Source organism: Drosophila ficusphila, unplaced genomic scaffold (genome assembly GCF_018152265.1).
Source record: "Drosophila ficusphila isolate 14025-0441.05 unplaced genomic scaffold, ASM1815226v1 contig_106, whole genome shotgun sequence".
Classification (NCBI taxonomy): domain Eukaryota; kingdom Metazoa; phylum Arthropoda; class Insecta; order Diptera; family Drosophilidae; genus Drosophila; species Drosophila ficusphila.
The window spans coordinates 5,236,588-5,254,063 of NW_025063993.1; the positions used below are offsets into that span (position 1 = coordinate 5,236,588).

The 17,476-nt window shown below is 39.2% G+C and overlaps 5 protein-coding genes across 7 annotated transcripts; 2 read left to right on the plus strand and 3 right to left on the minus strand.

Annotated features, from left to right (window-relative positions):
- Positions 1–6,005: 6,005 nt before the first annotated feature.
- LOC108099771 lies at positions 6,006–6,965 on the plus strand. The gene has a single exon (XM_017203399.1). The coding sequence runs from the start codon at positions 6,249–6,251 to the stop codon at positions 6,861–6,863; it is 615 nt and encodes a 204-aa protein (XP_017058888.1). The 5' UTR covers positions 6,006–6,248; the 3' UTR covers positions 6,864–6,965.
- Positions 6,966–7,338: 373 nt separating this feature from the next.
- On the plus strand, positions 7,339–8,726 carry LOC108099744 (myosin-10). The gene has a single exon (XM_017203369.2). It carries the CDS (start codon positions 7,477–7,479, stop codon positions 8,284–8,286), a length of 810 nt encoding a protein of 269 aa, XP_017058858.1. The 5' UTR covers positions 7,339–7,476; the 3' UTR covers positions 8,287–8,726.
- Positions 8,727–10,002: 1,276 nt separating this feature from the next.
- Positions 10,003–10,330, minus strand: LOC108099775. Its single transcript, XM_017203404.1, has one exon. It carries the CDS (start codon positions 10,241–10,243, stop codon positions 10,079–10,081), a length of 165 nt encoding a protein of 54 aa, XP_017058893.1. The 5' UTR covers positions 10,244–10,330; the 3' UTR covers positions 10,003–10,078.
- Positions 10,331–10,795: 465 nt separating this feature from the next.
- On the minus strand, positions 10,796–11,566 carry LOC108099766 (cytochrome b-c1 complex subunit 8). Its single transcript, XM_017203395.2, has 3 exons — positions 11,491–11,566; positions 11,048–11,232; positions 10,796–10,990 (listed from the first exon to the last, which is right to left on the minus strand). The coding sequence occupies exons 2-3, from the start codon at positions 11,220–11,222 to the stop codon at positions 10,896–10,898; spliced, it is 270 nt and encodes an 89-aa protein (XP_017058884.1). The 5' UTR covers positions 11,223–11,232; positions 11,491–11,566; the 3' UTR covers positions 10,796–10,895.
- Positions 11,567–13,027: 1,461 nt separating this feature from the next.
- LOC108099973 (protein telomere ends associated-like) lies at positions 13,028–17,434 on the minus strand. Of its 3 annotated transcripts, XM_017203664.2 has the most exons (9): positions 16,931–17,434; positions 16,547–16,876; positions 16,355–16,489; positions 15,950–16,279; positions 15,393–15,899; positions 14,882–15,329; positions 14,727–14,802; positions 13,941–14,671; positions 13,672–13,789 (listed from the first exon to the last, which is right to left on the minus strand). In XM_017203664.2, the coding sequence occupies exons 1-9, from the start codon at positions 17,374–17,376 to the stop codon at positions 13,781–13,783; spliced, it is 3,012 nt and encodes a 1,003-aa protein (XP_017059153.1). In that variant the 5' UTR covers positions 17,377–17,434; the 3' UTR covers positions 13,672–13,780. The 3 variants fall into 3 exon arrangements, with proteins under 3 accessions (XP_017059152.1, XP_017059151.1, XP_017059153.1); XM_017203663.1 differs by having other exon boundaries at positions 13,028–14,671; positions 15,950–16,273; XM_017203662.1 differs by having other exon boundaries at positions 13,028–14,671.
- Positions 17,435–17,476: the final 42 nt, after the last annotated feature.

Sequence of the window (17,476 nt, forward strand, 5' to 3'; positions counted from 1 at the left end):
CGAGAGCCGCCGCCTCTGCCGCTGCACAGTGGTACAGAAAGATATATTTTTGCTAAAAAATGGTGCTTTGTTTTTTTTTTGTCCAGCTACGATAAAAGTTTAATATTGAAGAAAAAATTGTTTAAAAATTAATTGTTTAGAATAGTTTATTTTACAGAGACACTCAACTAAGAAGAATAATATAAGTCCTGTTTTGTTCATTTAAATGTATAAAGCAACTGAAATACATATATAAAAAAAGGTTTTCGAAAGTGTATGCTTATAGATATTTTCTTAGCAATACAGAACCCAATCGTATGCTGGCTTAAAGGGCCAAAACTTCCGGCATAATTAAAATAAAATTCCTCGCTATCCGAATCACCCATCGTGCACTGTTTTTGTCGCAGTCGACGCCGACAGCGCAGCTGTTTGGGGCTGTTGGGGCTCTGTTGAAGGCAGTGGCTGTTAGGGCTCTGTTAGCATAAATGCTCTCGCTGTTAACAGTGGCGTTGGCTTTTTAATCAAAGGGAAGCAGCCTAAAGAGAATCCAAGCGACATTTTTGAAATCTACTGGCACTCAATTTTTCAACAATAATAAATAAACTTTACACCAAACCAAACTTTATATTTCAAACCATAAAATGTAACACAAAATTATATTTGCTCTAAACAATATTTAATAGGCTATTTTAAGAACGAAAGCCCCTTCTTTCCTTCTGCGAAATCCTTAGATGGAATGCAGTTGAAGGTGGTGCTATAAAGGAAAAGTAAATATGGGTGTGTGATATTGAAAGTCTGGGATTCGACTGATTGATTTTTCTTGTCATTTCAGACAGCTTTAGCTCCTCACAAGCTTTCTTTTGCGTTCCTTAGGCGCCTAAAGGAGCTTAAACTTAAAGACAAAACTTTGTTGAAAAGGAAAATTTATAGCAATTATATAGAACTTTATTGGAATTTTTCTAAATATATTGTCGCACTCGTGTTGTTTTTACCAAGTGATTTTTTCGATTAAAGGGCTAATCTCTTATCTGTAGACCTGCAGTACAGCTGAGCTACAATGTAATCGTTATTATTAAAAACAACTAAACAATTATTGAATGCTCTGCATTTCAACAGCTAATGGAATTTGGCTTGCGAAACATCTTAGGTTTCTTTCTGGTCGTCTATTAAAATTAATATGTGCACAGAACGTATCATTTGCGAATTGGGCGCAAGGTCGTCTGGCAGATAGGCGAACTGTCAGATACAAAGTCTATATGCAACGAGCAAGCAAATTGAGTGCAACAGACTCTGGCAAGCCCGTATCTATTGGATATTCTTTGGGCGAGCTGAAAATCGATATCGCCTCGATTCGCAACTAGACGGTTAATTACGTGACATGTTAGATTTGAAAACAAGTCAAACACGATCGCTCGATTTGTGTAATTAATTGCAGACATCAGACTGGCGAGAGCTAAAAAACAAATTCACCTCGAAATGTGCATTGAACTTTTGCGGTTGCTTTTCTCGCCGGCTGAATGTTGTTTTCCCTTTTTCGTAGCCGCTTTTGTAACCAATTCTAGTTGCACTCCGCCGCTGCTGATAACCCAAAGATGAACCCATGGGCGTTGGTGGGTGGGGGCTCCACTCTAGATGGGGGATCTTCGAGGGGCGGGGCAGAGGAAGTGGGCCGAGCAGCTGATGCATGTTGTGTGTGTTGATGTTTCAGCCTGTAAACAAATGGCGAGTAAATAATGACAAACTCGGAGACGAAATTCCAAAAATGTTCGTTATTGTTTGTTGTATTGACTGGGCTTATCGCCAACGCGTTGTCAGATCGAATAAACACACACAAGCACACACTTATAATATATTATATTATGTGTGGTGCATACGGTGTGGAGTATATACAGTCCTGCGTCTCTAAAACAAACTTGCAAATGACCAAAACTGTACTGAAACAAACAAAACAATACAAATTAAATTGTACCGAAAGAAAAACAATAAGTGAAATTGAATGGATCACTTAAGGAAAGAATAAATAAATCTGTTATTGAGTGCGTTATAAAAAATATAATAAAAATAAAAAAAAATCCTTCATTCTTTTTTGACTCTTCATAACAATCAATACTTTTTTATTTTAAATACTAAGTAATGTTTTATTGACCCTCGATTAACTAGGAATATTTAATGCACCAGATCTTTTATTTTTACATGAGTTAGTACATTTTGGAGGGAATGAATAAATGTTTCTAATCTTGCCTTGGGGCAGGAAGCACGCTGATGGATTGCAAGAGCCAGAACCGAACAGAACTCCAATGTGTGTCAATTGTGATAAGGCACTTCGAGGGGAGGAATAGCTATTGTATAAGATCCGAACGGATTCAGGCAGTGCGTAATGATTGAATACAGTTTGCATTCCTTATGAGTGTTTTTGCGCCTCCCTCTCCGGGTTTCCCACTCCACCAACTCAGCCTGCCATGACTAATTAAGTAACCAAAAAAATAAGAAAAGAAGGCAAAATGCTGCTCAAATTCTCAGCATTAAAACGTGCCGACAACTTTGTAAAGGCTGCCAGAAATGCACATTTTTATTTATATTCTCATATACGATGTTGGGACATGCTTCAGAAATTTGCAAGCAATTTGGAGGGGTATCTTAACTTACACATTTAGATTAGTTTATTAAGAGGGAGCCACAGCTCAGGATTTCAGCTTTTTGTATTGTTATCAAGGTTCTGTAATAAAAACAAATAAATCATTCATTTTACAAAAGTAAATGTTAAGGTGAAAATAAAATCCGAGGGGGATTAAAACCTCTTAAATTGTGATAAAGGGATGCAGTCTTAAGTAATTTCTTTAATTATGTCTTGATACTGAACGTATTTATTTATATAAAAACTGTTGGCACTTGAAAAGGATTTGCAATAAGTTTTTTAAAATTAATTTCTACTAAGGATTAGTGTATTTAGCTGTGTGTTATCTTGAGATAAAATTTGTATCCCTTTGGAGTGTGTGCCGTATGAATTTTCGATTCCTGGACTTTTCTGCCCGTGTGAATCATGAGCATTAAGCATAAAACCGACATTTAGCTGATTGATCTTAATAAGAATTTGTGCGGCAGGGCGGAGCACTCGGGCGGAGGATGGCTAACGGATCGTTGGGACGGGTCAATAACACTGTTCGGATGCCCCATCATGCCCCCAAATGTACCCCCAAGTCCACGTTCCGAGTCCGAATCGGAGTCCCTGTTTCGAGGGCGTTTCTGGGCTGCGCCTGCGCAACATAACAAACTTTGTGTTTGTTTCCCCTGCTCATTTCTCGTGTGCAGTTTTTAATAACTCCGAGTCAGAGTCAGGGTTTGTAAAGCGAAAAGGAGCTGGGGTTCCCTTGTCGGAAATCGGAGTTTGCTTTTGGTGAGTTATGGTTCTTGAGGCTCTTTTTCCCGATCTCCTCGATCTTATCTGGCGATACTTTGCCTTATAGGCGATATATCTGCGATTCGCACTCAGAACGGATGTCTGTGCTCGATTGTTAATTGAAATTTGTCGCCAAAAACCCTCGGAATTTGCAAAACAAATTTCTGACCGATCAGTCTGGCCTGTTGCATATTTCATATGTTTTGATTCTTGGCTAAAGCTATAGCTTTATGCTGATTCCTCTGCAGATTTATGCGCAAGTGCTTAATCGAGGGGTGGTGGCAATGACGTCCGCAAAATCTGTGCCAAAAATTTGCAGAACTCCATGTTTGAAATAGAGTTCTAGATGTAACTTTTAGAAATAACATTCTCTTTAGACACGAAACTATTTTAGTTTTATATAAACAGCTAAAATAAACAATACTTTTAATTATGTAGATGAAAGTCGTTTGCTACAATTATTTTTGATTTATGTGAGAGAGATCTTAATCATTAATAGCTGCACAAACAAACAAAAGTCCCATAAATCAATTCACTTTTATTTGACTTTTCAGCTGCATTCGATTTTTGTTCTGAATTGCGCAATATCTTCCCACTTTTTTTTGCCGTCTAGCGAGTAAATTAAATCAAGCTGCAAAACCGAAAAAGAAATAAAGAAAACCAGATTTTTGTGTCTGCAATTCAAATTAAATGCAATTAAACCGAAATTGATAGAACAATTCAAACGAATCCAGCGAATTCTGTCTGGCGTTCTTCTTTTTTCGGGCACTTGCCAGCATCTCTACCTTTTGGCTGCCTTCTCTTCGTCCTTTAAGTATCTCAAATTTCGTCTAGCTGAAGTCTACTCTTTTGAGGGGATTTTGAGGGAAAGAGACGGAAAAAAGCCCTTGGGCTTCTGTTTTGAATTGGGGTTCGCCCGTCTGCTCCCTGTCTGGTTTACTTTGGTCCCTTTGTGTTTTTGTGTTTTGTTTGGTTAGATGTTAGTCAAGTTCTGACCTTTTTTTATGTTGTTTGGGTTAGTCTGCCGAAATTCTGGCTCTTTGTTTTGATTTCGCATTTTGATATCATTTTTCGGCATGTGCAAAGGCGACGGGGAAAAAAGAGGGTTTTGCCTCTAAGCTGTATTTATTTATAAATAATACGTTTGTATGGCGCTGGTAATAAAAAGCTTTTATTATGTATATACAAAATACATAAATAGTTAATATTAACCGTCTTTATCTTAATTATGGATAATTTAAAGATTAGTGTTCTTATAATTAATTAATTTTAATGCTTACCTTGTTTTTGTTTATAGGAATTAAGGTTCTTTTTATCAATGGCTGTTCTCTTAATTCTTGTTTATTAAAAAAAGTTAATAATTTTTTTTCAACAATTTTTTTTATATTCTACTGCAAAACACTATGCGTACTATGCAAATTGGCCTAGAGCTTTTCGCGCATCTCTGGCGAAAATTAGCTTGGCTCTTGAGCATCATTTGTCTCCCTCTCCCGCTCACTCTATCTCTTTCCCCCTCCAGCTCTCAACCTTACGGGTGCCGAAAAAGTGGCCAGACGTCTGTCTTTATGTGTTGGGTGTATATAGTATCTGCTGTCTGGACTTTTATTGTACGGCTGACCTTGAGTTTATGGAAATTGCATAAGTGGGAACAACTTTGTCATATTAAGAAATGTACTCGCACAAAAAGAGGCATAGAAGTCCAAGAGGCAAGTGATGGTGACATAAAAGACCAGACCTTGGCATTGTGTTGAAGGACCTTCAGCACAATGAATCAAGGAAGCAGCTTGAGTTATGGGATACGGGGGTATTTGCAAATTTATGGGTGTTCAGGATATAAATATTATTTTTCGCAGGCAACATCCATCTTCCACACCCCGAAAAATGCACACAAAGTCCGCTTCCTGGGCCCAATCTTAATGGGATTCCACATGCATGGCATAAGCCAAAAATCACATATCACAAAGTGCTGCCAAATGAATTACAACTTGCGAAAGCGATGCACAGGCAGTGGGCAAGAAGGCAAGTAGTGATCAACTGCAGATAATGCCGTACGCATGCGCATACATATAGTATATACATATATCCGTGGGCATATCGATAACCCTTATCAAGTGTGCGGCATCGCGGGCCAAAAATACAAATTATGCTTTACAAACAAAAACGGAAAAATAAACACTGGATTTACTTTGTAAGGGTAGCCGATTAAGAGATACTCTCGATATCCAGACAAGAGTAAAGAAAATAAATACAAAAGAAAATATAAACAAATAAATACAATGCTTTTAAAAGTGATTGTAAGATAGAGAAATAATTAACGAATTAACGATCGAGAAATAATTAAAACGAATGTGGAAGGATGCTCGAAATTATATTTAAATTTTTAGGGTAGCAGAAGTGCAAATGTTTATGTTTATAGATACACATGTGTGGTTATAGTTCGCCTTCAGCCTCCAAAGATGCAGTGGGCGTGGCATTTTTAAGCACGGCATAACTCGCCAGATAATTAGCCCACCTTGAACCTGAGTTTGTCAAATTGCAGTAATTTTGTTTGTCTCGGTTGTTAATAAAACTGGAGCATTTTTAGTATATTTAAATAACTGAAATTAGTTCGAAACAGTTTAAGGTCCGGCAAAACTGGTTGAAATTTCACTTTCGAGTGAATTTTAACCGGAGTTAAAATTGTGATGCTCGAAAATGTTTTTAATACCTACTGGAGGCTTTTCATGTATTAATTATATTTACATAACTTTGTAAAAAGTTCTGTTAACTAAGTTGGCCAAAACTTTTTAATCACGAGCGACAAAATTTCAAGTAGCTTAAACAAAATTAAATCATTAAACCGCGTCTATAAGTTACTAAATTATCAATTAAGATGAGTAAGGGCGTAAGGATGGCCAACGAAGGATTGTCGAGGATGCACAACGCATGGAAGCAATCACGAGAAATAGTTAATTCGCATCAGAAGTTCCAAAAGAAGCTTTCAAAGCCATCTGGACAACCACTGCATCCATCCCAAATCCATAACCAAAATATAAACTCCCCCATCTCCAAGTTCCAGGAAAGTGCCATTTCCGAGGACGAATTTGGTGCACTGATGCAGCAGCAGGATTTCCAGGTGGAGAAGCATCACACCGATCGCCAGACCCTCGCCGACATAATCCTGATGCAGGCTCGTCGAATCGAGAAGCAGCAGCGGGAACTGCATCGGATAAAAGCCCACTATGAGCGCCAGGTGTCCACCATCAAGAACAATGCCATAATGCTAGAGACCCATCTGCAAAAGCTACTCAGTGGTGCCGATCATGATCGGGCTAGGCAGATAGGTCATCACTACAATGACATGTTCGGGGCGGTCCAGAAGCTGCAGAAGGGCTGCATCCAAACCAAGCCGCCATCCGTTTCCAACGAGCTGCTGATCAAGTTCCTTAACTCTCAAGGGGACAGAAGAACTAATGAAACTATAAGTACCTACAGGAATATGTTGTGAACTATATTCCTGTGTGTACATTAAATTTTCATTAGTTCTTTTGTTCTGTTTCGCTTTGTATTTCCGGATAAGCGTCGTAATAATTATGTCAATGAAGTAAAATAACTATTTGTATTACTGGGTTAAACCATTCATCGTTTAGATTAAGAAAAAGTTCCAAATCGACTTTATGGGTTATCAAATGGTTCCTTCAAAACTCAGAAACTTGTAATGAATCTGTTTCTCTTTTTGGTTTATTGGCAATAGTGGCAATAGAGGCAATCACAGCTGACAGAACTTCTATATATTGACCTCGAATCACCGATTTTTATTCCCTTTCAGAGGGTACTATTTCGATTAAGAAGAGGTCCTTTAAACATAGAACAGATTTAACAGTGGAGTGCGATATGTATATGTATAATAACTTGAAAACAATGTTCTTTATTTATTGCCTTTCCAAACACCGATCTAAGTACCCAATCGAAACCCGTCCATATGCATAATCCCTCAGTTCATTTATTAACAGCAGTTGTTCAATTTTTTTTTTTTGTTTAGACAGCCAAAATTTGATTCCGTTACAGCCGTTTACTGTCCGGCTGTGTAGTATTATCATTCCACCGAACCTTTTACATTGATGCCTTTCCACGATCGGGCCAAGGCGCGCCTGGAGCATGAGGTGACCCTCCTGCGCCGCGAGGTGGCCGAACTGCGCTCCAAACAGGAAGAGCGCCGCAGAACTCGCAAGGATCAGGCGGCGCTGCAGGCGCATCTGGAGCACGAGATCGAGTTGCTGAAAAAAGAACTGGCCTCGGTTCGTAACGATCACCATGAGCGGGAGCGCGGTGGAGCCGAGCAGTGCTCCATGATGAGTCAGCAACTGGGGAAGCTGGACGACCACGTGACCAAGCAGGAGAAGTACATCGCCTTCCTCGAGGAGCAGATCAGCCACACGCGCACCAAGTATAAGGAGCGTATGAGCGACGTTCGGAAGAGCGCCGACCTGGTCGAAAAGGAACTGCAGCGGGTGCGCCACCAGATGAAATCCATCGCCGAGCAGGCCGGTGAAGTGGACAACCTGCAGCAGCAGTTGGAGCTCCTCAACGAAAAGCTAGAACGCCGGAACTCGATCATCTCGAAGTACGAGGCCCAGCAGGAGGAAATGGTGGGTGTCCTGACAGATCTTCAGAGGCAACTGGATGAAAAGGACCGTTGCAAGGGTGGCGGAAACGACCAACACGGTAGGAGCCCTCACCACGAAGATGAGAAGATCACTCCCCGTAAGCCATCAGTTCGCAAGGATAAGCACCGGTCCTCTAGGGATAAGCGCAGGTCCTCTAAAAATAAGCGCAAGTCCTCGAAGAGCCCACCGCTCAGATTTGCTTATCTCTCCGAGGCGCTAAAACATAAACTAAGTAACCAGGACGACCTAAGTTTCGACAGCTAACTTCTAGGGGGTAGGAGCCATATCCACGAAGATGAGAAGATCGCTCCTCAAAAACCATCAGTTCACAAGGATAAGCACAGGTCTTCTAGAAGCCATCCCCACGAAGATGAGAAGATCGCTTCTCGTAAGCCAGCAATTTACCGTAGGATAACCTCAAGTCCTCCAAGGATATATGGAAACCCGCCATTAGGTCCTGCTCAGCCTCTCCGAGGCGCGGAAAATAAAACTAAGAAGCAGGACCACCAAGGCTTCGACGGATAACCACAAGAGGGATCTTACGTCCTGCCCTCAGGCATCAGCTAACATCTTATTCAAAATTTTATTTATAGCTCTTCTCAGCGAACCCGTTCACTTATAATTTTAGAATTGTGATTTGTAACCTTTTAGAAACTTTTCATATAAAAAGACAAATATATAAAAAAGTCAATACCAAAACGGAACTTCAGTCAGCACTTCGACTTTGGTGGGCGGCGGAGTTCCAAGAACTCCCAGTTTTACAAGTTCATTGACAAGCTTTCGGATTATCCATTCAGCAGTATAAAACAACCGGGTTAATGATCTGGCTCAATGGTTTAGTTTATTTTGATGTATTTTGTGGGTTAAGCAAGTTTGGTTATGGCTTTAAGAATCAGGAAGTTGCCAAGACGGGATGACGTAATGAATATATTGTCGAATATGTTAGTGTTATCTAGTTTCGCTAGTTAGATTTACCAGGCCCCATAAAGTATATAAATAGTAAGCAAAGTTTCAACTCGATTATATAGTACATTTGTTACATAAGTTATCAAAATAAACTGGAACATTGTTAGTTTAAAATAAGGCTTACGGAAAATTAATCTTTTCGAAGAACAGAAAACCTAGTTTCGGATGAAAATTTAATCGAATTTGAATGATTGCTTTTAAAGATTTTTTAATAATATCTAAAAGCTTTTTTTATTGCTTACTAATTGCTAGTTTGTTGTTGTTCATTTCTCATTAGACCCTTGATTAAAATTAGTAAATGGGCAAGTTGCACTTTGACTACTAGGGTTTGCAATCTTGGCTTAAAGTGGTGCTGCAATTCCGAGGCCTGTAAGCAAGTCACGTTTGTTGGGTGTTCTAATGCAATATTTTAGCATAAAAGCACGTAGCACCGCATCGCATAAATACTGCAGTCGCCGGGCAGTGATTCAATATATGGGACTTCGGATTGAAGCCAGCTGAAGTCGATCCTCTATTGAATTCTAATGGTGCACCAGGAAGTGCGTGCAGACATTGGGCAATCAATCGCCGGTCAATTGAAATCGTTTGTGGACAGCAATTGTGACTGATTGGGTGATATGGCTTCTGCTCAGCCAATTGGGCCAAAAGTTCAGCAGTTCTGTGATGGTAAAGCCGGTTCGAAGTAGCACTTACTGTGAGTATTTTAATAAGCTATCTTATCGGAAGACGGAGTGCCGTGAATCACAGTCTTATGATGAAATTATCCGATTCTGGGCTGGATTTTTAGCATGTTCCATAGAAATTTCGGGGGCTGTCAAACCAGTTCAGCTGGCCTTCGAAATCAATTATAATGCGTTGGGCGTGTATTTGTGCAAACACCTCCGAAATAAACCGATGACCCTGAGATTCTAAAACGTTCAAGCTCTAAGTACCCAAAATATTACACATATATGGTGCGTGACGTCACTGACGCGAGGGAGATCCAAAAACCATACAACTGAAACAAAGGTCAAAGTGGCTTCAAGTAGTTATTATTAGTCCTTAGCGTACATTACATTATTACATAAATTAAACACTAAATGCCAACGATCTACGTGCCCGAAAAGGAGCGAAAATTGTTTTTTAGTAGCAGGACCACGAAGAAAATGCCCACGGCAATCGATAAAAGCTGCACATTAACCACCTTCGAGTCGACCAAAGCTTGCAGCATGTTGTAGATACTCTCGCTGCGTATTTCGTTGCCGCAGCAGTCCATTAAGTGACTAATATTGATTAAAAACTATAATAACGCCAAATTGTTTTGTTTAAGAACAGCTGGTCGGGGTGCTGGAGATGGGAACACCTGTGTCTTTCAATTATCGATTGCTGTCTTTATTATCGATGGATTATCTTTTTCGGACAGCTGGAAACTCTGGGCGAAAGAGTGTCTCGGCTAAACAAAAGGGTGGTAACGCAAAAAGTGAACCGTCAAAAGTATTTTAATTTATATTGTGTAAATATATTTAGTGGCAACAAAAAATGATAGCATTGACTTCCGTGCTTTGCATCATTGTTTTATAAATTAAAAATTAAGTAACGCATTAACATATATAAATTAGGCATTACTAGATTACTTAGGAGTCGTTTAGCATTGATTGGTCCGGATACCTTGTTAATATCTTTATCCTGGAGTCAAACCAACGTATGTTAAAACAGCTGATTGTTGAAGAAAACAAATAACTCCACAAAATATAAACCTAAACCCTTCAAAAGTTCTATAGCAAGTGTTTTTTTTTTACCATTTGAGACCCTCATGTAGACAAATCTGTTGTCGTTTAGCCTTCCAGCAACCGAAACACACAACTCTTTTGAACTGTGGGTTTAGTTTTATTAATTAGTTTAACATAACTATTTGCTAGTTGGGGCGATTATTCGTCGTTCTCATAGTCAGCGGGGTTCTTGCGCAGCAGGGCGGTGTGCTTGCGCTCGGTAAGGTCGTAGATCAGGTATCCCAGGATGAAGGCTGCAATAAACAGAATTGTTAGATGGTACTTGATAGGAAATACTAGGATATACTCACGGGGAGCCACGATGAAGACGTTGGAGCGGAAGCGACGCACCATGTTGGGCAGACCATTGCTGATCGCTCCGGCAAAAGCGCGCTGCTCGAAGGGCGACAGTTTGTAGGTGACGATTCCATGCACCTTGGCCAAGTTGCCAAAGTGCTGGCCATTCAGGATCGAGGATAGACGCATCTTTCAGGGGCTACGGGGAAAGAGAGCACCAATTAGCAACCGCAGAGGAAGTGGACCAGGATTTGGATGAAAACACAGATCGTTATTATAAACATTATTATGGCACTGCGGTCCCCGGAGGTTATGTAATTTTCGCACTGCTCCGCGGAAAAAGGCGGCCGAGTACGTCCGTTGATTTGCACGATCGCTGCACTTTTGGCAGCCCATAATTGTGCATATTTTTAGAGCCAGCACCTGGCATTGCACCGATTATGATGCCAAATTTTACCTTGAAATTCGACTTTTACGCTGCAAATTCCTCCCGACTGCTCGTCTTAGTGTTGCCAGACTGTAAACTTGTCTCCCCCAAAAGGGTGCACTTACCAAGAATTCCCACTAAAAAATCCAGTATTCCCCTCTAGAAGTGCATCTCTAACCAATCCTGTTCTTCTACCTATTAAATTATTGATTGGAGCCTCGGATGGCTGTAACCCCAAGTCAAACTTACGATACAATTTCGGTTCGAAAAGGTTCTAAAATCAAATTCCTGTAAGGAATTGGTTCAAACCCCAATCTCATATATAATAAATTTTTTGAAAAAAACCCAAAGACGTCTAAAACCGTTATTTTTAAGCGTGGACCTATACTTCTCAGCACTGTGTTAAAAAACGCTTAGTTAATTTGAACTGCACCCCAGTCGAAGAACGAGCAACAATAAATAAAGATTCCACCTTATAATATTTTTAGTAACTCACCGTTAAAACTTGAATTTCGTAAAATACAAATTAGTTCAGTGAATAGCTAAAAATAGGACAAATAGTGAAAAATTTTTGTATGTATTTACAAATTGACCCGTCCAATATTCGTGTTTCTCTATATTTCCAGAGCAAGTTTTTACGAAATCCTGACTCATTTACTCCTTTAAGCACATTTTTTGAGAGACAATCCCTATTTGCCTTATTAAAAACAAAATTTTTCAATCAGCCTTACGCTATAGAAGTTTCTTTGCAAAATCTCAGTTTTTGTGAAAGTCTCGTCGACTATAGTTCGTAGAATACAAATGCATAATTAATTGTTTAAAACAAAAAACGCTCATATATTTTTTTGATTTCCGCTTTAGTAAACAATTATAATACAAGATGTACTAGTCCGGTCCACGGAAAGTGATAATATAGCACATTTTTTTTGTTATAAACTATTAATGCGATTGTATTTTACGAACTGTACACGGTGAGACTTTCACAAAAACTGAAGTTTTGGAAACAAACTTCTATAAAGTAGGGCTGATGTATCACCCCTTGATTCGAAAATGTTGTTTTTAATAAGGCAATACGGATTGCTTCTCAAAAATTGTAATTAAAGGAGTAAATGAGTCAGGACTTCGTAAAATCTTGCTTTGGAAATATAGAGAAACACGAGTATTAGCAGGTTCGATTTGTAAATACAATAGTTTTTCACTATTTGTCCTATTTTTAGCTTATCATTGAACAAATTTGTATTTTACGAACCGTTGATGACGAGACTTCCACAAAAACTGAAATTTCCTAGAGAAACTTCTATAAAGTAAGGCTGATAAGTCGTACACCTATTGCTAGATTCGGATATTTTGTTTTTAACAACAGGCACAGTCGATCCCAACATTCGCTGAATAAAGATGTGTGTTCGTTAATTCTCTCACAAGCAATCCAACATCAACCACTGAAAAGTAATATTTAAATTTTACATACATGAAAGGGTGCTGGTTTTGGCAAGCTTAGCTTGTAGATATAAAATATGTCGAATAAAATACAATAACGGCTAAACAACATCGATTTCTCTATTTATTTTTCATATTTTCGACTATTACTTATGGAATCTATGTTACATAGTCGTCCGTTTTTGGCTGACTGACTTATTTAGCACGCAGTATGCTAAAGTTTCAGCAAGATACTTTTAAAACTGAGAGACATTTTTTATGTCATTTTTATGTTAAATATTTTTTAATCCACTTTCCTAGAAAATTACAAATTGAAAATAAACATATTTCATATTTCGGTGATTAAATTTTCAATAACACAGTATCTTTAATGTATCCAGATCTAAGCTCGTCACTGAAAAGATAAAAAGGACCAACCGTTTTAGAGTAACCTACTTGATATTTATTGATTTTAAATACCCGATTTGAGATCAACCCATTATCTCCTTTAATTCCTTAATTCGCTTTAAAATGCAAGGGTTGATAAAGTCGGTTACATTGCAGTGGTTCCGCTGATTCACTGCCTCCTCAACTTCCCATCTACCTATTTCACTACAGGTAGCCCACTCTTTCGTTTTATTATCAAACATTACGTGAAATGGTCCGAACTTCGGAGCCACATCCATAAAAACAAATAAAACTCGTGTGCGGAGATCGAGGATGGAATCTTTATGAGCTTTCCAGATGCGTTTGTAGGAGAACTCCTCCATGTTGCACAGCAAGTGCTCCAAATCAGATCGCAACGTGGGTGACAAGTGGGGAAAAAGACTTTGCAGCAGAGGACCTCGCAGAAAACTTCGCCTTCCGTCAATCTTGGCCAACGCCTCCTGATAGCAAGCACCCTCTAGGTGACCTTCAATGCGGTTCTTGATTATTTGTGGAACGGTAAGCGATTTAAAAAAGCTGAATCGCTCCAGCTCAAGAAATATAACAGTGCTGTGTAGCGAAGAGGGGGCTTGATCACAAGCCCCAACAGAAGCACTGTTAACTTCTTTTTCAATTACCTTGGGAGTGTTGATATTGGTGGAATCTAGGAGAATGTGTAGCTGGGTGGATTCCAAGAGTGTGTTTCCGGTAGCAAAATCCTGCGAGGGAGTGATGTTGGGTGCTAATGGCTGAGGTGAACTATTGTCGGATGGATCAACATGTTCAGCCCCCTTAGGCTCTATCCGCACCATCGATTTCAGCGGTAGTTCATGCCTCACCTGTGGCACCTGTTCGTTTACCAGTCTTATTCGTTTAATCGGCGCTGCCTCGCCGGTTGATTCCCCTTTTCGTTTCGTTTTTGACGTACATGGAATATCATCGGTATCCATTTCCTGAGTGGCTTCAGCCACGTCCTCATCCGCGTTTTCATTGTTTTTTAACAAGGTATCTTCAAGCAGCAAATTACCCGCCTTATCAGGCATTTGTTCTTTTAATTTCGAAATGCAAAAGCAGAGCAAACTCGCTTCCTCTTTTTGGCTGCGAGTCAAGTCTATTATTTGCTCCTCCGAGTCAATTTTTTCCCATTGACAATCATCAGTGTAGCAAACGCAACGTTCGTTGTTGAGGAATTTAATGGGTTCCTGCTTAATTGTCATCATGTTTAAGGACATTGGCTCTTTTAGTGATTGGCACACATCTGCGATTGGTGGATCACCTGCAATTACTGTCGATTGGGAAGCTTGGCTACCAGTTGTCACGTTGACTAGAGTGGACTCAATAGGATGGGTATTTGTGCCACTATATTCCACTAAATGTTTTTAAATTATTATTTTAGGTATTGTCAAAGATTTGGGTTAACTTACGATGAACGGCGTCTCCACTCGAGGAGATAGGGATTATTTCTTGATTTTGACTGACATCCAATAGAATTGTTTGCTCCTTCAAATTATTTTTATGATGAGATCCAATTTAGTTTTCTTATAAGTATTTATTGATCTTTAAAAAAGTGATTTCTTACCTTTGCTTTCTCTAGGAGTATTTGCTTCTCTAATTTTAGACCGTCATGTTGTAAAGATGTTGATTTCGCTGTTTCTGTATTCCATTCTGACGAGCTTCCTGAACAGTTCGGGGAACATTCTGAAATACTGGACGTTTGAGGCAGACTTTTTAAGACGGATTTTGTAACTTCGTCTCTCTTAGAACTTTCTTGCAACTCATGCTGTTCCAAAGGATTTTCAAGCTCTTCGGTTGTTGGTGTCTTGAAACGAACTATGCTGTCTATTTCAACATCATTTGAACGTGAAGTTGCTGGGGTTTCAACTTGTTGTACCCGATGATCTTGAGTTAAGAGGAATTCCATAAATTCTTTTTCACGAATTACGCTCTCTTGTGGGCTTTTGCAATCAGAACATAAATATACATTTAAGCAATCGGGAATGTATTGCACTACATCAATCTTTGTCTTTCTATTAAAATAAGGAATATCAATCAGCTTTATAAAAATAGATTAAATAACATTAATTACTTACGAAGCTAATTCCAATTTCCGTGCTTCATAAGACTCGTTCGGCAATTGATTTCCTTTCTTGGGTTCATCTGGTGTTTGCCCTTTTGATTCAGGTTTAGATATTTGAATGCACTGTGCCTGTTTTTGATCTTCCGAATGAGAAATAAGCACCGCCCATTCTTGTAATTTTTGGGACATCTCAGAAGGCGCAGCATTAAAGTTAATTTTGAAACGATTTCTGATATCCTTTTTAACGTAAAAAGAGTGGAAAAACCTGTGAAGTAGGCGAACACATCTGACGTTATCTTTACGAATCTCGGCTAGTTGCTCTGCATTATATCTCTTTCCAAATGAGTCGTTGACAAGTTGATCTATCAACTCCTCGCTGTTAACATAAAGCTTAAAAGTCCGGAACGATACGGGAAACTGATAATGATTATTTGATATACAAATTAAGGTATCGTCGTAGTACTTTCCAGATCTTAAGGTATTCGTTGTGTTACTGGAAACAACCTCTTGGATTTGTGCACTGAAATAAGCAAAATTTTATTAGGAAAAAAAGAAAGCGTCTTTATTTACCTTTCCTGGGGTGGACCTTCTTTATTAGTTTTCGCAAATTCATTCCCCGAGTGGCGATTCTCTTGGCAATCAGCTTCCTTTGGACATTGCTCCTCAATTTTTGGTGGAAAGCTAAGCAATTTTTCCCGCAACTTGGCGGGGCATGCTTTAAACCGAGGAACAAACTTCTCCCGCATTCCAGGTCGAAAATAGAAACCTTGGTAATACTCCTGAATACATGCCTCCTCAGATTTTTCTTTGTACTCAACGCATTGCAGCATTTGGTTAACAATTTCCTTGAGATTGCTAACATGACTTTTAAACATTTTTAAAGAAACGGGTGGCCTACATCTTCCAAGTCGGAATATATATTGTGACAAAAGTTATTCATAATTTTTTTAAAGCATATCTTTTACAGCTACTTACAGCAAATCATTTCTGAGTAGGTCTTTATCGTTTTTTGATACTTCCGAAACTTGGTTGGCTGTCTCATTATGGGGTTCTGTTAAATCTATTACCATGTCTGGATCTGGATGTTTAAACATCTTGAGGGGAATATTTCTAATAAAAAAAAGTGTGTTGTTTTTAAAATGATTTTTGCGTACTTTTTCTACTTACTTTGAATCTTGTAAGGACTGGCATTTTTGGGAAATTAACTCATGATTTCGCACAGTTTTGGCCGCTATATCATCATAAGGTCTTCCAAATTCCAGCAACTTGGCCAAAGGAGTCGCTGGAAGTTCTTTGAAATAGTTAGTCTTGCCACGAAATCGTGGGAACATGTAGTAGCGGTTATAAAAGTTTCTTAAGGTACTACGACAATACTCGTAATTGGCCAACAGCATTAGACCATGATCTCTGTTCTTGATGATTTTGCGGAACACCACTAATTTGTTCAGGTGGCTTTCAAAAGTTCGAAAGGACACCGGAAAAACAAAGGTTCCAAGCCTGCATAAATCGAAGTGTTGTTAATGCCATTAGTTTGAATTAAGTGACACTCACTTGTTTACTTTAACTATCTGATCTTCAGATGCTAGTTTTAGGTTTCCTGGCAACTCATACGCTTCGCTTTTAGCATTGACCGAATCCATAACTACTTGTTCTGATATTGGCTGGATAATCTCTTGCTGTTCGACCGCATTTATGATCACTTCAGGGTCAGGAACCTTGAGCAACTTTTCTCGGATGCGATGAGGACAAGGAGCCACCTCGAAGTGATACTTTTCTCGAATACTTGGATCCCTGTAAAAAGCTTCATAGTACCAACGTCCCCACTCGTCTTCGGTTTTGTGGTTTCCATCGGCGGATCGTAGGGCGGTTGTGATTTTCGGCAGGTTAGCTATTAGCCTCTTAAATACCTTAAACGTCACGGGATAAATCTGATCTCTGGATGCTGAACTGTTGAGCGACCGCTCGCTGAGTGAGGTCTTTCCATTTAATACAGACATCAAAACTAATAACAAACAAACTATTAAAATTAAAGATGCGATTATTACCAGAGTGACCGTATTTGCAATAGTTTGCTAGTGATGTGCCGATTAATGCAGG

Bases quoted from the DNA above. Each gene is read 5' to 3' on its own strand.
- LOC108099771 (XM_017203399.1), top strand. From the start codon at position 6,249: ATGAGTAAGGGCGTAAGGATGGCCAACGAAGGATTGTCGAGGATGCAC.
- LOC108099744 (XM_017203369.2), top strand. From the start codon at position 7,477: ATGCCTTTCCACGATCGGGCCAAGGCGCGCCTGGAGCATGAGGTGACC.
- LOC108099775 (XM_017203404.1), bottom strand. From the start codon at position 10,243: ATGGACTGCTGCGGCAACGAAATACGCAGCGAGAGTATCTACAACATG.
- LOC108099766 (XM_017203395.2), bottom strand. From the start codon at position 11,222: ATGCGTCTATCCTCGATCCTGAATGGCCAGCACTTTGGCAACTTGGCC. The intron at 10,991-11,047 runs GTGAGTATATCC...TGTTTATTGCAG, and splicing joins CGTCTTCATCGTGGCTCCCC to CCTTCATCCTGGGATACCTG.
- LOC108099973 (XM_017203662.1), bottom strand. From the start codon at position 17,376: ATGTCTGTATTAAATGGAAAGACCTCACTCAGCGAGCGGTCGCTCAAC. The intron at 15,330-15,392 runs GTAAGTAATTAA...TTATTTTAATAG, and splicing joins CGGAAATTGGAATTAGCTTC to AAAGACAAAGATTGATGTAG. The intron at 14,803-14,881 runs GTAAGAAATCAC...AATAATTTGAAG, and splicing joins TACTCCTAGAGAAAGCAAAG to GAGCAAACAATTCTATTGGA.